Source organism: Lontra canadensis, unplaced genomic scaffold (genome assembly GCF_010015895.1).
Source record: "Lontra canadensis isolate GAN:19392208 unplaced genomic scaffold, GSC_riverotter_1.0 scaffold18, whole genome shotgun sequence".
Lineage (NCBI taxonomy): Eukaryota > Metazoa > Chordata > Mammalia > Carnivora > Mustelidae > Lontra > Lontra canadensis.
In genome coordinates this window covers 21,929,175-21,950,532 of record NW_022631012.1, presented here as the reverse complement: position 1 = coordinate 21,950,532, position 21,358 = coordinate 21,929,175, and the positions used below count along the sequence as shown (strand labels likewise).

Below are 21,358 nucleotides of genomic sequence, written 5' to 3'. Positions count from 1 at the left end.
TCCAGTTACCCAGTCTCATTTCTAGAAGTAATCGTAGTTAAGAGAGTGGTGGGTCGCTTCCCAGATTCTGTTAGCTTGATGAAGAAATCAAATTTTTTTCTACAGTTGGAAGTAGGAAGAAGATGGCTCTTGACCCAGAGAACCCAGACCCATCAATGTTTGAGTGAAAAACAAATCCATTTTTACTGTCACCGTCCATCCCACCTAGACCAAGGAGGGAAAGGAGGAGGGATTCTCTGACCTGGTGCCATGAGATGCCTAGACTTGATAGGGGACAGGTGGTTCACCGTGAGCAGACCGTGCCTACCGGGCTCACTGAAAAGGGAGACCTTCAGGAGACGTGAAGCTCACATTGCGTGTGTTTCCCAGAGTGTTTGGAACAGAGAAGAAGGCTCCATTGGAAGGCTGGAAGATGCTGGTAAAGAAGAGGGACCAGAGGGCTGAAGAGAAATGTTGTGTCTAATTTCTGAGCACAGTATCTCTTGGACAGTTCTGTCATATTTTTCCAAACAATCATTTTTGGTGACCGCTCTCCAGTGTCAACCTGCCTCAGCTATCTTAAAGCCTTTGGTGATTGGAAAATTTCTTCCTCTCAGAGCTTGCAAAGTGGGCACAAAGTGGTTTCATTATGCAGGCGCTCTGTAGTACTTAAAATGTTTGTATAACTGTGTAGTATTTTTAATATATTAATTTAAATGTTTGGGCAAAAACCATATTTGAGGTTTGAGCTGGAGGAGATGAAGGCCTGACCTTGGACCTGCAGTGGTGGTATGTTTTTTGTTTTTTGTTTTGTTTTTTTAAAGATTTTATTTATTTATTTGACAGAGATCACAGGCAGGCAGAGAGGCAGGCAGAGAGAGAGAGGAGGCAGGGAGCCGGATGTGGGGCTTGATCCCAGAACTCCGGGATCATGACCTAAGCCGAAGGCAGAAGCTTTAACCCACTGAGCCACCCAGGCGCCCCGGTGGTGGTATGTTTTGATGGCAGTGCGGTGGGTACTAGAAGCAGAGACCCAAGCACCATTCATGACTCTGCCATTTATTGTCTGTGAGACCTAGGACAAGTGCCTTAATCCCCGGGAGACTGGTTTATTATTGCTAAAATTGTAAATGGTAACGACTCACATTTATTAAGTCTTACTGGTATTGTGTGCTATTCTTTTTTGTTTGTTTGTTTAAGATTTTATTTATTTGAGAAAGTGAGAGTGAGACAGGACATACACACAGAGGGAGAGGGAGAGAGGGAGACAGACTCCCCACTGAGCTGGGAGCCCAATGTGGGGCTCAATCCCAGGACAGTGGGATTTTACTAGAAGGAAACTGAGGCTCAGAAAGGTTGTCACTTGTCCAAGGTCACACGGCAAGTAGGTGGTCAAGCTCAGATTCACATTCAGGACGTCTGGGTCCAGAGTTCATGCTTCGAACATTAGTCCTGTTGAGTACATGGTTGCTGCGGGCATTTAGTGATACCACTGATGTCCTCGCATCCGCAGTCTGCAGTGTGCAGTCCAAAGTGATTAAGTGTGCAGTTGAAGAATGTGTAGATTTGGAACAGGGTAGTCTCAACAATCCAGACACATAATTGAGGTGATGGCATTCCTGCCACATGTTGAGTTAGCGTTCAGCAGCACAGTGACGTGAACTAGGTTGACGTGGAGTGTGTTCAGTTCTAAAGGCGCAGGCACTTGCTAGTCCAAGAAAAGTGATAGTAGCTGTTGGGATGATGCTTGCCCCTCTGGGAGGTGGGAGGAGGCCTTGGGAGGAGGTTGTTTTCATCATGGTCACTGGATGGCAGGAGATTGACAGCTGCGTGAGGTCCTTCATCTTTATGAGCATAAAATAGAGGAGAGGGAGCAGACGAGCACAAGGGGCATGTGGCCAAGTCACATGACCAACTCAGCTTGCCCCCCCCCCCCGCCCCCCGCGAGGTACCTAATTCTGGTGTGACATCTATACCACAGATCTATATTAATGGCCATCCTAATTTCCAAAGCGTTTCTCAAACTGTCTTGGAGGGCTGGAGGCTGCGATACAATGTGGCATGTTGGAAAAGGCATAGACCTTTGGCGCATAGACCTAAAGTTGACTCTTGGCCGCTCACTACCACTGTGAGCAGTGTGAGTTCTCATCCACTCAGTAGGGATCACGATGCTTGTTGAGTTGCGGTAGGGATTACGGGCCCTCAGCCTGGTGCCTGGACCACAGCAGGTGTGGAGGGCCTGGCAGGTGCCGTGACCATCTGTAAACTTTGGAAACCCAGAGGGACTTTTTTGAAGGTTTCAGGCACTGAGATTTCCTTGTAATTACAGTCTTTCTCTTAACCGCCCTGTCTCCCATTCTCTTCCTCCCTCTTTTCCTTGCCCTCATCTTGGTATTCATTGAACAGTTTTCATTGTTGTTGTGTTGCAAATACTGTTTTCAGCTTGTAGTATACCTGTAACACAGGACCACTCTGTACCTTAGCTGAGAGGCTTTTATTAGGTCTGGAGAACGATACATATTTGGAAAATACTTGTCTCATAATAGAGTTTATCTCAACAATGATATTATAGTATTGTGTTACCCTGCTCTAAAATAAAGGCTGTCTGAGACGGTATTTTTAGCCAGTACTTCGGCGTGGCATAGAACTCATATATAGTTCTCTAATTCGTAGTCTGAAATGACTGGCAGCACAGGAACAGAGGATTATAACATGATGGTAGTTTAGTCAAGCCTTGGGCTAACAGCGACCATGCCTGACCAGCTTGCTGGCCTCCCTTGGCAGCCATGGTTTGGGTGGCCTCTGGCCTATGTATGGGCTCCGGATCTAAGACCAGTGACTTATGGCACAGCAGAGATAAAAAGATGAGCAGGACTTATTTCTTTCCTTAAATTTAGGATTGAGAAATACAGAAAAAGTAAAACGTCAGTGGAAGCAGATGCTGGCCGTCATGGTGTAGTGAGGCCTTGATGGCCCCGTTGTGAGCAGAAACTGCGAATAAGCATCTTCGAAGTAGACCAGCTATGGGGTAGAAAGGGAGAAAACCAGTTGGTAGCAGGCCCAGAAGAAGCTGAAACATGAGCAGGGGGTGAGCACGTGGATCGTGGAACCGGACAGGAAGCCTCCACCATCTTGTGATGCCACCTTGCACCCATACTCCTCTGCTTGGGTCCCAGCTTTGCTTGTAGCTTGCTGACGGGTTGCTCAGGGACTCCTGCGGGTGTTTCTTAGTGCAGTAGAACTCAGTGCTTGATGCAGCTTGACGCATCTCTGTGCTGAGCAGTTGAAGGACTCTGATCTGCTGTCACAGGCTTTGGCATGAAACTATCACTAATGGTGAGACCTTGGGCAACTCTTTTTTTCTTTTTAAGATTTTATTTATTCATTTGAAAAAGAGAGAGCCAGAGGGAAAGGGAGAAGCAGGTTCCCTCCTGAGCAGGCAGCCCGATGATGTGGGACTGGATTCCAGGAACCTGAGATCACGACCTGAGCCAAAGGCAGATTCTTAACCCACTGAGCAACCCAGTCCCCAACCTTGGGAAGGTTTTTAAAACTTTTGAGTGCCTTCGGTTTCTCCTCCTGTGAAAATAGGCTATTATTAGTATGAGTTATATATATATTTTGTGTAAGTATCACAGGTACGTTCCTAGAACTATATATGTGAGGCACACACACGAATGCCGCTGTGTTGGGTAGAAGACCCAGACGGTAGGCTACACTGGTTATGGACCTCACACTTGTAATTTTTTCACTCAGGCAGTTTTTCACAATTTTGAACTGTGTCTAAAAAACCAACTAGAGTGTTTGCTAGACCAAACTGTGTTTTTTAAAAAAACAAACAAGACAAAAATCCTTTTCGAGGGAATCTGGGAAATCTTATAAATGGGTAATTGAAAACACTGTGGCACGTAATGTCTTGGTGTCTTGTGATCAGCTTCCCAGGGTTGGAGAGACCCAAGAAGGGCCAGTTCCTCCTCATGAAGTGAATAGCATGTTGTCATCTCTGAAGATTGGACCAGCTTGTCTTGTATAATCATTTTCTCAGGTTCCTAGGGTTTTAATATTAGTTTCATTGAGATGGACCTCATGTGCTCATCTGGTAACTCTTCAAGTCCCTGTATACAAAGAACATTTTGTAAGACTTCGGCATTATAGGACCCTTAATGAATTTCGCTGAGATATTAGTGATGTCGTAGGCTTTCGAAGCCTCACTTGGCTAGTCACGGTGGCCGGCAGGTTCCAGCAGAGCCAAACTGGGAGTTTCTGTGATCACAATAGGTAGGATTTATGGGACACTGGCTGTGCGTCGGGTGCTCTGTTTCCTGGTTGAACACAGAATCCTGATTAACCCTCAAATTAGACAAAGGAGAAACCAGTTGTTCAGGTGAGGAAACAGGCTCGAGGAGTTAAGTATATTACCCAGTTCACACAAAACTGAAAAACTGCCTGGTAACTTGGAACCAAGGTTCACATAGTATTTCAAATACATTTGAAGCGTTAAGTTCTGTATGATGTAGAGTCTGTGTGAAGAGCTCAAGAATAAGTCCGTTTCAGCATCTAACCCCCTCACTCCACGCACTCACTCTATTTTTTTTTTAAGATTTGTTTATTTATTTATTTGAGAGAGTGAGAGAGAGCATGATTGCATGCTTGTGAGCTGGGGGGGTGGTGGGCAGAGGAGAGAGTCCCAAGCAGACTCCCCACTGAGCCTGGGGCCTAACGCAGGGCTCGATCTCATGAGCCTGAGATCAGGATCTGAGGCAAAACCAAGAGTCAGATGCTTAACTGACTGAGCCACCAGGCACCCTGTTTTTTTTTTAAGATTTATTTATTTGAGAGAGAGCGAGAGAAAGGGAGAGAGCGCACGCTGACTCTGACTTCAGAACTACTCTCAGACTCGATGGAACTCATCTTCTCACCCTGACGTTTGAGGCTGTCTGCCGTTGGAGCCCAGCCTCGTTTCCTGGGCTGTTACTCACTGGAGGTCTTTGCTCTAGGCAAGCTGTCTCATTCCTGTCTTTGAAATCTGGGTGGGTAGGCCTTTGTGCCTCTCTCTATGTTTTAATCTGTGTTGGAGCATCTGCCAGAATTTCCTCCTTTCTAAGACTGAACATATTCCAGTGTCTCTCTCTACCCCTCGTTGTTTATCCATTCTTCCATCCGTGGACTTGGGCTGCTTCCGCCTTTTGCCACGGGGATCAGTGCAGTGATGGACCTGGGCATACAGATAACCATTTTGAGTGTCTGGCAATTCATATTATTAAAAATTTTTTTTGGAGACTACAGCTGTCTTTGTGAAATTTTTTTAGAAAGAGGAGTTCAGTCATTACCTAAAACCTGAGTTCTCTTATGCCACTCTTTGGGGGAACATTACTTATGTTGGTCATGCCCATCCTTTTAGACCTGCTCACATCTTCCGACTTTCTGGATCGTTTTTGGACCTCTGCAGTTCACAGGGACTGTTCCCTCACATAGACCCAAAGCACTCACCTAGGCAGTAAGAAGATGAATGACTCGTCTAACCAGGAATCGCTGAAATCTTATTTCATCTCTTTTTGTGGCTCAACAACTCTTTAAGTTTTACGTTTGATGATACAGAAGTCTTACCTCATCAGTCTCACCCCCTAAGCTCTAGTATAAGCCACTCAGGAGCACAGACCACAGGAGCGTCTTTGAGTTCCCACTATGCCTCACCCGATATTGTGCATAAAGAAGGCCCTTAGTGACTGCCTTGCTCACTTCTTCAGAGGTTCTAGCTTGAGTTCAGTGGGAAGGGGCATTTTTACCTGGCTCCTGACCCATGCTGGATTTGAAGTGTTATCGCCATACTGTTGAGAGTGGCTTGGATCCCGGGTTTTGGAGGAATCTTACGCATTCTTTAATACTTTTTTGGGGCCATTTTAGGCTAAATTGTTAGCACTAAGTATGATAATTCATGAAATGTTGCCTGTTGCCTTGCCACCCTCCTGGTTTATTTCTCTGACATTCAAGGGTGATTTTTATACAGTGTCTTGCATGTCTTCATGATGGAGGCACAAACTTTGTGTGCTGGGATAAACGTTAAAAAAAAAAAATCTTTTCTGTTGAGATAAGAAATTTTCCCTGTAACTACATACTTTCCTCTCCCTCGTCCTTTTTCATTTAACCCTGGTGGCATGAAGGTTTCAGCATTCCTCAGGTCCTCAGATAGGAGGCTTCTACCCACCAGAGTGGCTCTCTATCATACAAAGGTGAAGACGCTCTCGGAAGGCATTGGACAACCTGGGTTTCTACTGGCATTTTGCTTGGCCCCTTTTCTCCCGAGCTGCAAAGGCCTAACAAATAGCATGGATGGTGTGCTCTGAGGAAAAGAGAGTTGACTCTTGGCTCCTTGTCCTAGCTGCACTTGTGGTAGAAAATGACCACTTAACTTCTTTGTGTTCTGTTGTTATGGGCAGTAAATGGAGAGTCTCAGGGCAACTGAGGGAGAGTTTAGTAAAAAGGTGTTTAAGTGCACATTTTATGCCAGCACTTTTTTTTTTTAATAGATTTTATTTATTTGAGAGAGCAGAGCAAGCACGGATTGCGGGGGGAGGCAGAGGGGGAGGAAGAAGCAGACTCTTCCCAACCCCCTCCACTGAGCAGGGAGCCTGATGGGGGGCTTGGTTCCAGCACCCTGAGATTATGACCTGAGCTGAAGGCAGATGCTTAACCCACTGAGCCACACAGGCACCCCTGTGTGAGCACTTTAATAGGTCTGGGGATGAGTTGCTCAGGAACTGTGGAGACTGGAACACAGAAAACTAAAATTCATTCTGAAGTTGGTAGAGAAGCTGGGAGATAGGCAGATGGGGATGCCAGGTTAGAGCCTCAGCAAAGCAGGGGCTTTGAAAACATAGTTTGAAAGAAATCGATATTGAAAGCAGCATCAAAGAAGTCAGGGTGGTGAAAACAAGTCATTGTGAGGTTTTCATATGTGTATTTTATGGTTTAGTTATAATTTTATTTTCAATTTCATATGGGGAGTTGACATGTAAACTTTCAGAATTTAGGGCTTCTAAAGATCTTAATGTTGCCCGGGGAAGAACTGTGATGTGAAAGATGTGAAACTCTTCCGACTTTTCTTTGTACGTACACTAACGTTTCGTTCATTTAGCATTGTGGTCGAACGTGCGTACAGTGCCACGTAATTGAGACTTGAAAAATATCCAGACTGTGCTTCACTATTTAACTTGAAACTTTCTTTGGTTTCTTTTGGTTAGATACCGTTCCAAAATGTATTGTGTATATCCTTGTCATCCAAACCAGAATACTGTCTCTCATGCTGTCCTTTGATGGCCGTGCTGTGTTGACCCGGTGCTGGGTGATAAAGCACTCAGGCCAGCTGAGCCGGGCTGTTGGCTCTTACTCTAAACAGCTCTTCGTTTTGATGCTTTCAGAATTATTTTGATCACTTCTTATTCCCTTTTTTAATTTCTTGCTTTGCTTCTCTTCCCCTCTGTCTCTTTTCCTTTTTCCATTAATGACCATTGTTTCTTCCCTTAGGGTAGGAGTTCTTTTTTTATTTATTTATTTGTCATTTATTTATTTATATATTTATTATGTTATGTTATGTCATGTCAGTCACTTTACAGTAGTTTTTTTTTGATTCGTTAGTTTTTGATGTAGCATTCTGTGATTCATTGTTTGCGTATAACACCCAGTGCTCCATGTAACACGTGAGCTTAATACCCATCACGGGCCTTACCCATCTCCCCACCCCCTTCCCTCTGAAACCCTCAGTTTGTTTCCCAGTCCACAATCTCCTATGTTTCATCTCCCCCTCTGATTTCCCACCCCCCTTCATTTTTCCCTTCCTTCTCCTAATGTCCTCCATGCTATTCCTTATGCTCCACAAGTAAGTGAAACCATATGATAATTGACTCTCTCTGACTTATTTCACTCAGCATAATCTCCTCCAGTCCCGTCCATGTTGATGCAAAAGTTGGGTATTCATCCTTTCTGATGGAGGTGTAATACTCCATAGTGTATATGGACCATATCTTCTTTATCGATTTGTCCCTTGAGGGGCATCTTGGTTCTTTTCACAGTTTGGCGACTGTGGCCATTGCTGCTATGAACATTGGGGTACAGATGGCCCTTCTTTTCACTACATCTGTATCTTTGGGATAAATACCCAGTAGTGCAATTCCTGGGTCATAGGGTAGGTCCAGTCAACAAAACTAAGAGGCAACCCCTGGAACAGGAGAAGGTATTTGCAAATGACACTACGGACAAAGGGCTGGTATCCAGGATCTAGAAGGATAGGAGTTCTCAACTCCGTTTATCAACTGTATGCAAACTGTTATAAACCTATCACATTTATGTTTTTTTCTGGGGAGAAGTTGGAAGTCCCATAGCTTTCATTGGCATGTCAGAGGGATTGAACAACTTGAAAAAGGTTAAGAAGTGCTCTGCTGCAGTATTTGTTAAACTGTAAGTTTCAACCTATTAATGGGTGATAAAAACCACTTGGTGGGTTAGGGCCAGCAGTTTTTTAAAAAAAAAAAAACTGTAATGACTAGAATTGAACAAATACTATTAGTGTGTCACAGACGGTAAGAGTATTTAGGGTTTTGTGGAGGTTTTGTTTCATACATATATGTGTACATGTATGTAATATACACTTGAGCACACACACACTTCATCGTGATGAAAATTTATTTCTTACGGTGAGTCACAGTTGACCGTCTGAGACATACGGCTACAGAATGGCCCCGATTTAGAGATGCTGTGGCTGTTCCTCTGTAGTGTGCTAAGTTTATTAGAAATGTGGCTAAGATGAAAGTGAGTGAAGCCAGAAAGATTTTCTCTCCAGAAATGTTTACAGAATTGATTACTTTGGAATATTTAAAGAGGAAAGTAAGATAGAAGGGTAGGTCAGGAGAGACACTGTCACGGTTGCTGCCATCACAATTAAAACACGGTTCTGTGGGTCCTGAAGGGGAAGACCACAAGCTGTGGTTTTCACCTGTGGTTACACGTGACTTTATCTGGGGAGACTTAAAAAATTGTTCTAAAAGATTTTATTTATTTATTTGAGAGAGAGATAGCAAGAGAAAGCAGGAGACAGGGTGGGATGTTGGGGGGGCGGTGAAGGGGCAGAGGGAAAGGGAGAAGGAGGCACCCCACTGAGTGGGGAGGCCAACACGGGGTTAGCTCCAGGACCCCGGCATCATGACCCGAGCCAAAGACAGAGGCTTAACTGATTGAGCCACAACTGGGGAGACCTTAAAAGATGCAAATGCCTGATCTTTGGGTTACATATATCAGGGGCCTTTCTTCTGCGTCCTGAATTGCTGGGTGCAGGTCCTCCAGGAAGGACTTCAGTTTTCTCTGTGATCACAATAGGAATACTCTTGAGTATTATTTGGTTATGCACAAGGCATCTGTTCTGGAATGCTGCAGATATCTGAAATATGAAGACGGAGATTGTTTTGACTTAGGAATGTTTGTACATTCTTGATTTAATGTCTGCCCTTGAGAAATGAAAGATAAAGTTGCTAATCGAATGTGCCATTTATAAAAAGTTAGAGCTTTTCCTCTCTTTCTCCCCTTTTCTTTCCTCCTTGTTCCCTCCCCCACCCCCAGCTTCCGTCTTCCTCCCCTGCCCCTCCTCTCCCCTCTCTCCTTCCCCTCCCCTTCACCTCCTTTTTCCTTCCTAGGTGGCAGAGGATAGTCCCACAGGGCAGCAGGACTAAAGGGGGCTTTCCCGTGTCGTGGTGGTAGTGTGTGTGTGCCTGAGTCCTTGCGGGCGCCAAGGGCTGGGAACGTGGAGGTGGTGAGCCGGGAAGTGGCAGAGATGGTTAGGAGGGTGGTTAGGAGGAGGTTAGGAGGTTGATTGAGCAAATATGTATATACATACTAGGGAAATGAGAGCCAGGCTTGTCTCCATTAGAGAAGGTAGATAGAACCTAATTGGGAGATAGTCTGGGCCGTTACGGGGAAGAAGTCCATTGCAGTGTAATCTGCTTAATGGGAGAATCCGGATTCCAGTCGGAGTTTCTCTGGGTTCTTTGGGGCCGCAGGGACAAAATTGAGACGTGAGCGCAGCCGTTGAAGTGGTCTGCTGAGAAATGAACTGAGCCGCGGGAGGCCTTTTGTGGGCCTGGTTGGTGCAGGCACTATCCGAGCTGGACACAGGTTACACACACGTTACCAGTCCAGTGAGTGAGTGGAACTCGGGGCAGGGGGGCAGGGGACAAGGGATGATGTTTGTTGCTCCCTTTTGTAAAGATCTATAAGCTTTGCTTTTTTCCCTCCTTTTTTTCTCTGTGGCATATTCAGAATAAACTGGACACACCCAGCCCTTAGTACTTACTACCGGACTCTAAGAAACCCTGTGTCCTGTCTCCAACCTCTTAATGCCAACGGCTGCTGAATGAGTTGGTGCAGAGTTCTTTTTAGAGCCCGGTGCAATAAGCAGACGCCAACTTTAAATAATACACTGTGGCTTGTTAGAAAAATAATGATGTCTTCCCATTTGTAAGCCCAGATGTTAATTGATGTGAACATGAACTGTCTGGTACTCTTGTCCTGATCCCCGGAGAGGAGGTGTAGTCCGGTACCGCAGCTGCCCACATGTGGAGTGCAGAGCTGCCAGGGCCCGAGTGGAATCGTAAGCCCCTCGCAGCCGGGCAGCTGCGGTGAGGAACCCTTCTGTGTCTCCAGAAAGTCGGACTGTGATGGAACATTGGAGTTACTCTGTTGACACAGTGTGGGAATATTTAAATCTTTGACGAACGCACATAGACCCTTCTAGAAGAAACCCACAAGCAGGAAGGGCCAGCGTCCTGGTAGAGGACAGACTGAGTGAGGCATTCGAGATTAGAGGCTCCGTATCCGGAACACGTACACAAAGTAGCGTGGAGAGAGAGTGCCGTTTCTTGCCCTGCTTCCTTGTTTAGGTTGATAAAGCTTGTCCTGCTTGACTCCCTTTTCTGCTTCGTCCTGAGCCATGTTGGGGTACCGGTAATTGTTGCTGGGTAACAAACCGGCTCCCCAAATTAGTGGCCTAGAACAACAACCATTTATTTGTGCCCCGTTCTCTGGGGTAGCAATTTAGGCGGACTTGAGCTTGCTCCGTCTCCTGCCGGTCTCAGCCGGGATCATGCGTCTGACTTGAGGCATCTGGTGGCCTGACTGGGGCTGGCTGGCTTAGAATGGCTTCGTCCTAGCTGGGTGCCAGGCTCAGGGCACCCAGCCATGCGTGGGGCTCAGGCCCATTCACGTCCTGGCTTCCAGTCACAGCCATGAAATAGGGGTTCATCCTGCGCAGGTACTTTTCAAGCCTCTGCTGTGTGTCATCTTGTAATGTCCCACTGGACATTTGATAGGTCACATGGACAAGTCCAAGTTGAAGGCCGGAGGAATAAACTATCTCTTGATAGAAAGAGTGGCAAAGTTAGATTTCAGAGGGTTATGCCTGCAAGGGTGGAAGGGTTGTTCTGTCCATCTTTGCGAACAGTGTCCCGCAGTGGGAACCTGCAGGGAAAGGATAGAGTAAGGATTTGTTTGGTGGCAACACGTGGCATGAGGTTTCATAACATATCAGGCACCGTAAGCAGTGTACTTGCGACTACAGTTCAGCAGAAGAGTTCTGGGAGAGTGACTTTCTTAGTGACAAACGGTCCCCGTTAAAGCCCATCATTCGGTTTACAAGTCTCGACGGGGCATCCTCAATGGGCCAGGCCTTTTTGAGGTGATAGGGAGAGAACGGGGGGGGGGGGGGGGGGCGGGGAGAACTCATAATTCAGTATGTATAAAATTCACAAGTAACAAAGAGAAGCTTATAACCCAGTTGTGTGGCTTTTGATTTTGGGTTTGAGGCAGCAAAGTTGTTCTCTGTCAGAATGCTATGGAGGCAGATTTTTATCAAGAATTTAGCCACTGGGAAGTTTGGTTTTAAAGAGCAACTTGACCATTGGTTTCTCTGCCAACAGCAAATATTTGTCTCAATTATTATGTTCTAGAAATTACCTTAAAAAAGGGCAGTCTTGTGCTTTTCTACTGAAGAATGCCGATCTTTTAATCAACAGATATTAAAAGAATAACTGGTTATTACATTTTTGTATCTACCAGTGTAGCTAATTCTGGTATATTCGTTAGAAGTGATTATGCCTGTTACTCAGTCTCCCGCATCTCCCACCTACTTGCCCAGGTAGGCTGGAGTGGGAAGAAACCTTTTAGAAAACGTGGGGAGTTGGGAAACTTGGAATCTTATCAGGCCAGATTAATTGGTCCTACTGATAGAATGTTAGAAATGAATGTCAGAAATAAATGTAGAAAATTGTGTGGAACAGAGTTTTCTTTCACAACAGTGGCCTTGCCTATGTTTGACAGGATGAAAAAGTATGTGTAGAAATGACCTGTTCAGTTTTCTGGGTTGGAAGAGAAAGTCTTTTGTAGTTAAAATAACTGTGACCCATGTTAAAAAAAAAAAAAAAAAAAAGTCAGTACACTCACACTGTTCTGTTTTCTATTCTGTTCAGTTTTCTAGAAGGATCTGACAATCTCGAATCCAGTGTTGGCAATATGGGAAAAATTTGTCACTCTAAAAATGCCACCTTTTGTTGCATGACACTGGAAGGGTGGGGAAGTTAGAGCTGACTTCTTTCCCTTCTTTTTTTCTTTCACCTCTTTCTTTAAAAAAAAAAAAAAAAATTATCACTTACGTATTATTGTTCATGTCTCCACACTACCCCCAACCCATGATGTTGAAACTGAAAGGAAAAACGAAGCCACTAAAATGAGTTCTAGTTACGTGACTTTTGCTCACAGCCTGCTAGTCTTTGTACGGAATGAGCTGAACCGGACGACTCTTGCTGTGGGGAATCCTGATCAAAATGAAAGGGAAGATTAATAGCGTTCCACTTTGTAGTGTGAGAGGGTTCCTGTCTGCGAAAATACAGCATCGATCCCTCCAGAAGTACATTTGCATTCCACATTGATTTTAAATTTCACATTAAATGGATTCTCCTTTAGAAAATACATTTAAATTCTGATGTTATAATACATTAGAATATGAGATTATGTTGTTTGAACACCCAAGGGTTCTCCCTATGGCTCTCATATGGGGTCATATGCTGTCTGGGCCCACTGGAGAGATTGACAGGCTGGGGTAAGGCCAGCCCCAAAGTAGAGGGCCTGGCTGGTAGGTCTGGATGTGGTTCGGACAGAGCAAGACCCTGGGTTACAGTGGATTGAAACAGCAGGGTAGAGATGAGAGAAGGAGACACCGGTTCTAACCGGAGTAAGGGAAAGCATAGCTGTTGCTCAAAATTAGCTGTGGTTGGTGACAAAATTTTTGGCAAGTGTGACAGGACTGTGGAGAACTCTTATCCAGGATCATAAATTAATCTGGAGATTTACTTTGAAAGGTATTTTCAACATCTAAATCTGTGCCTTCCATTTATCAGCAAAATGAATAAACATTATCGACCAGCTGTCTTTGGAGATATTAAGTGTTTTTGAAAAATTTGAATGGTCAAGTAGTAGAACCAGTTTTCTTTTTAAAAGGGCGAAGCCGTGAGTCGCTGAGATTTAAGATGTTAAAACACATCCTGTGTAATGATGAGGGTATGTGTGCTCTCTCTTCTGCAGACGTACATCGGAAATGTGGTCATATCCGTTAACCCGTACCGGCCCTTGCCCATTTACTCACCCGAGAAAGTAGAAGATTACAGGAACAGAAATTTCTATGAACTGAGCCCTCACATGTAAGTATGGGATTAAAGCATCGAGTTTCTCTTTCACTGCAGAGATGTGTAGTGGACAGATGTGTCCAGCTGTTTCCTTTGACTCTCAGGAAAATGTTTTCGTCATTTTTTAAAATTAGATGGAGGAATGTGAAAGTTAATTGTTAGGCCCTTATTTTAAATTTCAAAAAAGGCAGAATACTTCATTTGGCGTCAGGCTCCTTACGTTCTGAAATATTTGGGTTCAGTATGTAAAATATGTTCTGTTGCAAATTATATGTAAGTAGCAGCTGCTGCTAATTATTTTTGCAAATAAAACAAGAATGCACATTGTTTATTCTTCTAAAGAGCCCAGGCAGCATTTTCATGGGTTGGGTCAAGAAAGATCCCGAGTGTTGGGTTGTGTAATGGTTTTGAGCGGAAAGAGTAACACCTCCGGTTAGTAATCTTCACAGACTCTGACATCGTTCACCAAATGTGTGCATGAGGCCGATGGTTTCACCTTCCCGGAAGCCAGTCGCTTGTTTGATTTTTTCCTGAAGGTCACTCGTTAGTGTAAAGAATTCCTGTAAATAACAATCGACAGTAATTACGTAGCACCAGGTTGAAGAGCTCTGAATGGAAGCGGAAGAGCCCGCAGACTGTGGTCGTGGTCTCGCACAACAGCATTTTCTCTCTCTGATTGAAGACGAGCTGTTACTTTTGACAGAAAATAAAATCTAATAATTAAAGCATATGGATACCCTAGTCTTAGATGTTTCTCTTGATAGCATGGCACATACTGACATTTTTAGCCTGTTTGGAACTAAAAATGTAAGGACTCCCTGAACACGGTTGCTGAAAGCTAAATACTGTCTCTTTTGCCGACTGAGTGGGTTCTGATTGCTCTGGTTTTTTCTGCGAGTAGATTTTGCAAGTCATCTTGTTTCGTCTTGCCTGGAGAAAAATAAACTCTTGAAATTTGTTTTATAAAATTCTCTCTGTTGTAGTTAAGTCACTGTAACGAAATCCTTTATTTGATGACTGAATCTCTGTCTTAAATTCTAGGCCTTGAAACCACGCTTCCCAAAGTCAGATGCTTAGATCAGGGGTGGTACGGTCCCTCAGGAGCTTATGCAACATCTGGTCTCCTAGGCTTACCTCTAACAAGCCGGGAATCCTGTTTCTCACAAGCTTTCCGGGTGCTCCTTGCGTCCGTGCGGGTCTGAGAGCGCGATGTCTCTGGTCGGCGGTCACTGGCGTTTGCCCCCCTTCACTGCTTGTAGCAAATCGTGATCATTCCTGCAAGGAATCTTCATAATGTAATAATGGTTTGTATTTATTGCACATGTACATGCATGATAACTCATTTTATTCTCAAAAGAATTCCGTGAGGTGTAAATACGGTTACAAATGGGGAAATTTTCCCAAAGCCACGCAGCTCATGGGAGGGGAGCCGGGCTGTGGACATAGTCATCCGCTGCACATCTCAGCTAGAAACAGGCTCTGTCGTTTTCTTCGTGGGGCTCCTTCTGTGTGTCTCTGTCCGCATCCCAGGCCTCCAAGGTAACCTTAGCGGTGCCTCACTTTATCTCCAGCTGGCGTGTCTTTCTTCCATCACAGCTTTGATCTCCAGTTTGGGGATGTTTAGATATGGAAGAGATGTCTATTCTAGAACACAGAAGTTCATGCTCTGTAATAGCCATTTTTATCCACACTCCGCAAAGATTTCTAAGAGTCTGTGTGGCACTGCTATCCTCCCTTACTCCCCTTACTTCCCAAGGAAAACAGTTACAATCAGCTGTAAGATAAATACCCAGTGTGCTTAGAATAAAGACAAAATCTTTTTTTTTTTTTCTTTCTTTTACTCAGTAAATGTTTATTAGATTGAGTTAGGCAACAAGACTTTTCACCATGGTCTTGAAAACACTGTCCTGGGGTGGCCGTGCAAGGTCCAAGTTTACATAATGAATCTGAATTCGCCAGATTTGAGTCAGGCCTCCTTCCCATCTCGCTTTGTCCTTTAAGTCCTCGCCACACTCAGTCCCACCAGTCCTATTTGCACATCCTGTGCCTTCTGCCTGGAATGTTCTTCCCTCCTTTTTCCCCAGGGCAACTCCCGTTCTTCCTTAGTTCTCAGATTGTCTTAGACCTCCCCAGGGAAGAGAGGTCCCTCGCCTCCTCCCGGCCAAGGTCAGAGGCATTGCCCTTATCACAGTTACAGTTGAACACTGCTTTATGGGATTTTTTGATTCGTGTCAGCCTCACCTGCCATGCCGGCTCACCATAACATTATCAGCACCTCAAAGTAAATTTAAGTGCTGAGAGTATGTTGAGTAGGACTTGGGTTCCAGTCCCAGCACTTCCACTCACAAGCTATGTAATCTTGAGCAAATTGAAAAAAAAAAAAACTTCAACTCAGAACTTAAGCAGTTTGCTCTGCTCAGTGGGAAAATAATGATTAACTTCTAGGATTCTTGGGAGGGATAGATACCTCGTAGCTATTTAGATAATATAATTACCCGGTATATGTCAGGTGCTTAGTATGGAATGGACCACAGCCCTCTAGGAAAGGAGAGCAGCTGCGGTCACCAGTGCTAAGTGTAATTATTGTAATAATGAGAAGTACGGGACACATTTTGAGCATCCTAACATGCCCTTTCTTACCAGTTTCTCCTCCATGGTGGGATGTTTACCACTTCCTTTATTTTTTTAAGGATTATTTATTTCAGAGAGCAAGAGAGAGAGAAAGCTCGTGTGGGAGGGTTAGAAGGAGGGGGAGAGAGAATCTCAAGCAGACTCGGTGCTGAGCAGGGAGCCTGACGCCCAGTCTCAGGACCCTGAGATCCCCACCCAAGCTGAAACCAAGAGTCGGACGCTTAACCAGCTGTGCCACCTAGGCACCCCTCCACTTCCCTTTAAAGCATTTTTCCCAAGTCCTTCCTTGTACGGTCCAACTTTGATAGTGTCTGAAATGGGGTCAGTGCTAGCTGGGTTTCCTACTAAAACCTAGTCTGACATTCTCAAATAGGAATTTTGCAGTATAATAAGATAGATGATTCAGGCTTTTGATGTATTGTAACCATAACTGTTTCAAGAACTTGATCCCAATTTGAATAAAAAATGTAAACAGCCGCTCAGACCATGTATACTTTGAAAATTTTGCCAATTAATTTACCCCAGATGACATTTGGAATTTAATTTGACCTGGTGTTGACTGTTAGTCTTCAAAAACACCCAGGTTCTTCCTTTATAGCTCGTAGGTTTTGGAGGGGTCCAGAAATGATCTTTCTCTTTAAAATTTCAGATCATTGAAAAATATTTACATTTCATGTAGGTACATGACTTTGAGATAGTGTCTGTGTATAGATGAATAAAATGAAAATAAACAGTGGTTTCGTACTTATATTCCTTTTCGAGGGTGTTTTCCGTGGTCATACCTCTTCTCTTCTCCCTTCTTCTCTGAACTCGTCCCCCTCTATGTTTGGAGCCCCACCTCGAGTGTGGTGTCACTGCGGTCATGCACAGAGAAAGGAGGGCTCCGTGAGGCAGCTGAGATGACACCGTCTGCCTGTCTCATTGGGTGAAGAGTGCCTCTCCAGTGTGATTCTAAGGTTCTTTGCACATTACGAATTTTTTTAAACTTATCTTAGTGAGGACTTAGTACCTTTGGACAACTCCAGAACTGTAATCATGGAGAACTACCCCAGATCACCCAACCTCGTAGACAGGAAGGAATGACAGGGAAGAGATGAGGAGATGAGGAAAATAACTGAACACCTTGGTTTCCCTCCGCTCAGAATAGCACTAGGCCAATCCGTGTGATATTTTACTTACCAAATCCACTGGCCTTTGTTGGGCGACTGCTTTTTGACCTTGCAGCTCTAGATACAGTTTATTATTATCCTGTGGATCTTCCTAAAAGCAGAGCATGCTACTTCCCTTCCTAGTTGAGTGACCTCCGGGTTTCGTGGCTTGGTATTGAGGCCTCGTACAGTTCAGCCCCAGCTCTCCTCTCTGGGCCCACACGCCAGCAAGTGCCTTCACGGAATCTCCTTTTGAGCCCCAGCTTTTTATGTCTTCTTCTTTCCACTCCTACTACATACCCTGTCTCTACGGTTAAAACCTTGCCAGTCTTGTCGGGTATGTTCTGAAAGCTCAGTGCACACGTGACTTCTGCCTGAGTTACTGGAACCCTCCCCCCTTGTGTTCCTGTGTCATCCTCTTTAATGAGATGGAAGCTTCTATGGGTCAGGATCCTTCCCCTGCATACGTCTGTGGCTCTTTCATTGCTTTTCTCTTAAGAGCTCAGTGACTATGGAACAAAAGAGGTTTTAAATAATTTTTCATTTCATTTTACCTGTGTTATCTCGTTGCTGGTATTTCAGTGAACTCAAACCGTTCTTAGTAGGATATTTACAGCGTTAGTTAAAAATTTCATGGCGTATAATGAGAATTTCTTCTCCTTCTTATAAAAAAGAAAGCTAATAATATAATTTTATGGTGCTCTTTAAATCCTGAATGTTCAGGTTCCATTTATTTGTGTTCTAGAGCAACTTTACCGTCTGCTAGAGTGTCTAGCCGAGGGAGCGCGGCGGCACAGAAGGAAGAGTGTGTTGTAACCAGCATCCCCTCCTGGTGGTCGCAGCCCAAGAGCCAGCTGAAATGTGTCCTTAGCTCGGGATATAATGTGGTAGCCGTGTTCCGTCAGGCATTACGAGCACTATGTGAAGCACACAGTCTTTCTCTGTTAGTAAAGGAAAAACCCTGCAACAAGTTTTAAAACCTGAGAAAAGTGCCTTAAGCCTTTGAAAAATTTGGCTATTCTCACCTAAAAATGAGAAAGTAATTAATGGGAGGATTTGGACAGTGCTCATGTCAGTGGTCCAGACATGAGTCCTCTGTCATTAGGGACCTTTTGGTTCCTAATTCTGGGCCAAATGGATTTGCAGGACCACATGCCATTGCCCAGAGAGTGACATTGCTGGAAGGCTTGTGTGTTTTACGTCTTTGTTACTTATTGTTATCCTACTGGAAGGTAAACCAGGTAAATGTTACAAAGAATATTTCCAGCTGTATCTCAAGATGTGCTATAATGGTGGCTGTCCGGAGCTTGGGGTCAAGGTCCAGGACAGACGATCCAGATGTCCTCCCTTTTGTGATATCCGTATTTTTCTCTACAGCAGAGTTGGAATTCTTTGAGGAAAATTGCATTTCTTTTTTTTTTTTTTTTGAGAACTCTTAGGACCATTAGACCATGAATTCTCAGAGAAGTAGTTTGTATAGCAGAGTGTGAAAGCACTTTTTTAAGGAGAAAGAGAAAGTTAGGTGATGGGGCGTTACCTTGCTGAGGCTTTTGTCTTATTCCTCTCCTCTCAGTTTTCGGAATAACTGAGCCTCTGATGGGTTCTGCACCTCTCTGAAACTCACTTGCAGAATCAGATTTTGGGCTTTCCTATCTAACGTGCTTTCTACTTCCTGCTTTAGAAAATTGCTCATTTACTGAGCATGTATTTGCCGAGCGCTCACCGCGTTCCAGGTTGTCTGGTAGGCCCTGGGGTGCGGTTGTGAACAAAGCAGATAAAATTCTTGTCTTCTTGATGGAGACACTGTCTTCTCCTAACATAAGTATACAGAAACCAAGATCGTTCCAACCACCAGTCAGGAGGGGAAGGGATGGACAAAGGGAGGGAAGCTTTTGTGAAAACAAAATGAAGGTCGATGGTTATCTTAGCACCATTGATGCCTGTTGTCTCCTGTGGTTTGAGTCAGGAGCTGATAGGCTGTGGTCTATGAGGTTTTGCATCTGTGTAGGCCTCTGACCTGGACGAGTGACTTGCTCAGGACAGAGTCCACATGTCATAAGTCCCGGTGTAGACTCTTTAAGCTACCATTTCCTGTTGGAATGACACCGTCTTGAAAATAGTTGAAATTGCCTTTCATCTTTCTGCATGAGTCCCATGGGTCAAAATAAGCAGAAGGCAGCCCCCGTGTTTGCTTTCAGTCTGCAGACATTGGATTCTGGACAACCACGGGCTGGAAAACTTCTTGATTTAGAGGGACTGCCAGAGGAGGAGGGGGAGGAGAGAGTTTGATCGTAGCTGGGCAGTGGAGATGTGGCAGTGAAGGGCAGCCATTAAATTGAAGGCTTCCCGGGGCTGCGGTGAGAAGGAACATTTGTGGGCCCGGCGCATGTTCAGCTCCTTGGATGGAACTTACTGCCTTTGACTCTCAAGCTTTTATTCTCATTTTATTGTTTTACTGGGTCTATACTCTGGGCAGAAAGACACCTCAGCAAATTCTCTTTCAGGCTACAAGCTTTTTTTTTTTAGAAGATTTTATTTATTTGACACAGACAGAGAGCACAAGCAGGGGGAGCAGGAGAGGGAGAAGCAGGCAGCCCGCTGAGCAGGGAGCCTGATGTGGGGTTCAATCCCAGGGCAGTGGGATCACGATGCTTAAGTGACTGAGCAACCCAGGCGCCCCTCTGATTATGAACCATTTTAAACTAAAGTTGGAAGGTTGATTCTTTGCCACCATAATGTTTTTATCATGAAGCTCATTGTGATATGAGAATACATTCATTAATGAAAAGTGTTTCTGTGTGTCTGAGAAGTCTCAGATTCCTAATTATAGATCCCTGAGAATTTTTTTTAAAGATTTTATTTATTTATTTGACAGAAAGAGAGAACACAAGCAGGGGGAGCAGGCTCCCTGCTGAGTAGGGGGGAGCCCAACGTGGGACTCGATCCGAGACCCTGGGATCAGAACTTGAGCTGAAGGCAGATACTTAACCAGCTGAGCCCCCCAGGCACCCCTGCCCCCGCCATGAGAATTTACATCCCTTCTCACAAAATGCACATCTCAGACTTGGAAGTTTATTTTGAAAAGCCTGTTTGTAATGCCAAGCCCACATTCATACCACAGTATGAATAACTAATACATAGTTATTTCAGTGACACCATCTCCAAGGGAAAAGTTTGGTTCTCAGCTAAATCGGTTTCTTCCTGCCATGATTTTACAGGTCTTTGACAGGCCCCAAGAAATTCTGCAACAATCAGATCCATTTCATCCAAAGGAGTGGCAATGAGGCCTCAGCCCTGAAGATGATTTGTCTAACACTTCATCTCCAGCAAAGAGAACTATAGTTGGAACCCATGTGGGGATCCCTATCTAGAGAGGCTGTGTTTAGGGTCCGTGGCCAGGGACACCCCTTTTGTTCTTGAAGTTAGAAACATGGCCGAGGTCTGTTGCTGGGACTTGTTTGGCAGTAGGACAGGGTAGCTAGGGAAAGGGAGTGTGTGGGAGTTTGTCTGAATGGGGATCAACAAATATTAGTCCTGATCCACTCTGGGGCAGTTAACCAAGTCAGAGAGAATGGAAATAACGAGTTCAGTAAAGCGTGTAGGACCCCAGACTTAGGAGGCTGGAGAAGGAGGAGTGTGTCCTGGGGCTGTCTTGGGACAGAAATCCAAACAAAAGGGAACAGGCCCTGTTGTGCCAACCTCAGGAGGGGACTTGCTGCCCTCATTGCCCAAGATAGCTTTCTTCCCAGCTGCAGCCTGTCTCAGGGATCCCAGAGCCCCGTGTGGAAGTGATGGTTCATTCATTCAGTCTGCATTTTTAAGCATCTGCAATATGCGTGAGGTGCTGTGGATACAAAGTTGAATTTGTCCTTGAGGATC

At 44.7% G+C, this 21,358-nt stretch overlaps 1 protein-coding gene across 7 annotated transcripts in view; it reads left to right on the top strand.

Annotated features, from left to right (window-relative positions):
* The window catches only part of MYO1B (myosin IB), a 177,275-nt gene that overhangs the window by 37,219 nt on the left and 118,698 nt on the right, over positions 1–21,358 (top strand). For all 7 annotated transcript variants that reach the window (XM_032860200.1, XM_032860202.1, XM_032860206.1 and 4 more), the window contains one exon: positions 13,600–13,715. In XM_032860200.1, coding sequence (XP_032716091.1) covers positions 13,600–13,715 — 116 coding nt within the window. The remainder of the gene's footprint in view (positions 1–13,599; positions 13,716–21,358) is intronic.